Source organism: Charadrius vociferus, unplaced genomic scaffold, assembly GCF_000708025.1.
Source record: "Charadrius vociferus isolate BGI_N301 unplaced genomic scaffold, ASM70802v2 scaffold579, whole genome shotgun sequence".
Taxonomy (NCBI): domain Eukaryota; kingdom Metazoa; phylum Chordata; class Aves; order Charadriiformes; family Charadriidae; genus Charadrius; species Charadrius vociferus.
This window is the reverse complement of record NW_009661367.1, coordinates 1,284,646-1,287,679: the sequence shown is the minus strand read 5'-3', so window position 1 is coordinate 1,287,679 and position 3,034 is coordinate 1,284,646. Positions and strand designations below refer to the sequence as shown.

The following is a 3,034-nucleotide window of genomic DNA, read 5'->3' as shown; positions in this document are numbered from 1 at the left end:
ATGCTCTGTCCATCTGCTCACACCCCTCTGCCCCTCTGGGTGATGAATTTGGGTGCTAACCAAGTTGGAGACACCAGGCGGCATGGCTCAGCCCCTCTGCCCAGCAGCACCCATGGGTGACTCTGGGGAGGAAATGCAACTGCCCAGTGCCAAATGGCCACACCGGGACCTGTGCAGGTCCCTGGGTGTTGCCCAAGGGCACGGGGGCCGAGGGCAGCGGAAGCCGGCATGGGCAGCGGTGGTGGCAGCGCTGTCCTCACTGCCGCGTCAGGCTTATGCAATACCACCGCGGGAGAGCCCGGCTTCCACGGCCCCCATCGGCATTGCCGCGGGGCCTGGCACAGCCTCGGCACTCCCGGCGACACCTGGTGCGAATGCCCGTGCACCCCTCAGCTCCTCTTTCCCGGTGGATGGAGCCCGGCAGGAGACCGGCACCCATGGGGGCTTCTTCCACCAATTATAAAATTCATATATTTTATCAGGGTTTTTTTCAGATTCGTTGCAATCCGGTTGATTTTGGTGACCATCAAAAGTTACCGGCACGAGCAGAGGGATCCACCCCGTGCTGGATTTGCATGTTCAGAGGGTTTGGTGGCAGCGCAGGGGGACAACCTAGAAATAACATCTCCCCTGGGGTCTAAGAACGTGGCCCCATGACTCACTTCCAGAATAAATGTTTTCGTTTCCCAAAATCTCCCCTCCCTGGCTGCCACACAACCTGCAGGAGTCCCTGCTGCAGGAGCAGGGCTGGCACTACTTCCTCCACCAGCTGCCTCCTCCTCCTCCTCCTCGGTTGTCCCCCGGCAGAGATGGTAGCTGGGCTGGGTTTGGTGGGGCCGGGGTGGGCAGGGCTGTGCCTAGGGCAGCCCTGGAGGGGTGAAGGAGCCAGGAGAACGTCCTTCTCTCTCTACATCTATTTGAAGTAGTTTGTCCATCTGTCTGTCCGTCTAGACAGTCTGTTAGCCATCTGTCCATATGTCTGCCTGTCTGTCCATCCAACCACCCACCTATCTGCCCATCCACCCGTACATCCCTCCACCTATCCATCAACCTGTCTATCCATCTGTCCGTCATCCATACAATGAACCAACCATCCAACCATCAGTACATCCAGCCACTCATCCAGCCACCTGCCTGTCTGTGCGTACGTCCATCCACCTGTCTGTCCATCTGTTCATCCATCCATCCACTTGTCCACCCATCCCTGCCCTCCATCTATCCACCTGCCCGTCCACCCACCCAGAGGAACTTCCAACCATCTATCCATCCATCTGTCCATCCACCCACCCAGAGGAACATTCGTCCATCCATCCATCCATCCATCCATCCGTCCATCCACCCACCCAGAGGAACATCCATCCATCCATCCATCCATCCATCCATCCATCCACCCATCCACTTGTACATCCATCCACCTGCCCATGCATCCTTCCATCAATCCATCCATCCGTCCATTCATCCATCCCTCCCTCCCTGACCCCTTGGGCCCTCCAGGGTGTGCAAAGCCACGGCAGGACCCCCGAGCACCCTGGCCGGGCCAGCAGGACCATGTGGGCAGAGCGCACCCACCCTCAGGTCCTCACAGCCACAAGCAGCTCTGGCCCCTCCACATGGCACCGTCACCTCCCAGGGCTCCCCACGGGGTCCCTGTTGGGCCGGGAGGAAGCCACCGTGGGCTGCTCCACCAGAGGAAAGCGGGTGGTGGAGGAGTGTGCAATACCCAACGGGGACAAAAATAGCACCGTTGACCGCATGGGACGGCTGCAATTTCTTCATCACTTCGGCGCGCGTCACCAGCGTCTCATGACTCTGGACAAGAGAGCGAGACAGGAAAGAAAGCGCCCGGGGAGGTTGCAGGAACCCGACGGCTTGCAATCGTGCGGGAGCTGACGCAGGGAAGACGCGGCTGGGACCTGGGCACGCTTCCACTTGGTGCCCTGGAGAGCGGGTGACGGTTTTTGGAGACAGGACTGGAGCAGAGCTGCATTCACCCAGTGGTCCAAACCACCAATCAAGGGTGAAAAGACCCTGACAAGGTTCCCACCGTGCTCGCGCTCCCGCTAAGTCTCGCTTGGTGACCAGGCGCAGCCCCTGGGGGCGCCCAGGGGTTGGAGGGCCCACCTGCACGGCCACCGCTGGACCTCAAGTGTGTCACAGCACCTTCCAGGTGCCCCAGGAGGGGACAGCCCCCACCCTGTGTACCCCACTTTGCTGGGGGGTGCCGTGCTGCTGGCAACGGGAGAAGACATGGGGGCACTCAGTTTCCCCAGGGACGGTGACTTGATGGGGGCTGCAGCCTTCACCCCTTTTCTCACCCAAAAAACAGGGCAGGCGATGCCCACGACCATCCTGGTCACCTCACAGCAGGGACAGGGGGAAAGCCATGTCCCCCTGTCACATCCCAGCTGCTCCCCTCCCACCCAGTGCCACCATGCCGGGGACCAGCTCTGGGCCACTCCCGAGCCGTGGGCTATGTGGAAATAAAAATAATAGGACTTTTATTGACTTATTATAAAAACTATGAAAATACAGCTTGGGAGGAGTTGCGGGGGTCTCCATCGTCCCCCCATGATATGCGATGTCCCAGGCAGGGACATGGGGCCACCCCCGAGGGGACACAGAGCTGGGGCTAAACCGTGGCCCCCCCACCTCTGCCTCGGAGATTTTTGGGGTGCAGGAGGGAATCGCAGCTCAGGGGACACTTTCCACCCCCCATAGGGCCAGTCCGGGGGTGCCCCATGGCATCACGGCCACCCCCCCTCACCCGTGGGGACACACACAGGGTGTGGGGACACGTCCCACCATCCCCAGGCTGTGTCACCCCCAACACCGCGGTGCCACATCACCACTCCCTGGCACGTGTCCCCCCGCCACCACCATGTCACCTTCCTCCAGCACGTCCCCGGGGACACCCGCTCCCCTCCCGAGCCCCCCAACCTGGGGGCAGAGGATGGCACAGTGCTGCCCTTCGGCCTCACCCGGGGGGGGGGGCACGGTGGGGACTGCTCCCTCCCCCTCCCCCAGGACACTGTCC

The 3,034-nt window shown here is 61.3% G+C and overlaps 1 protein-coding gene across 1 annotated transcript in view; it reads right to left on the bottom strand.

Moving 5' to 3' along the window:
- Positions 1-3,034, bottom strand: part of TBC1D10A (TBC1 domain family, member 10A) — a 21,683-nt gene that overhangs the window by 2,330 nt on the left and 16,319 nt on the right. Inside the window, exon 12 of the mRNA XM_009893346.1 lies at positions 1,743-1,809. Coding sequence (XP_009891648.1) covers positions 1,743-1,809 — 67 coding nt within the window. The remainder of the gene's footprint in view (positions 1-1,742; positions 1,810-3,034) is intronic.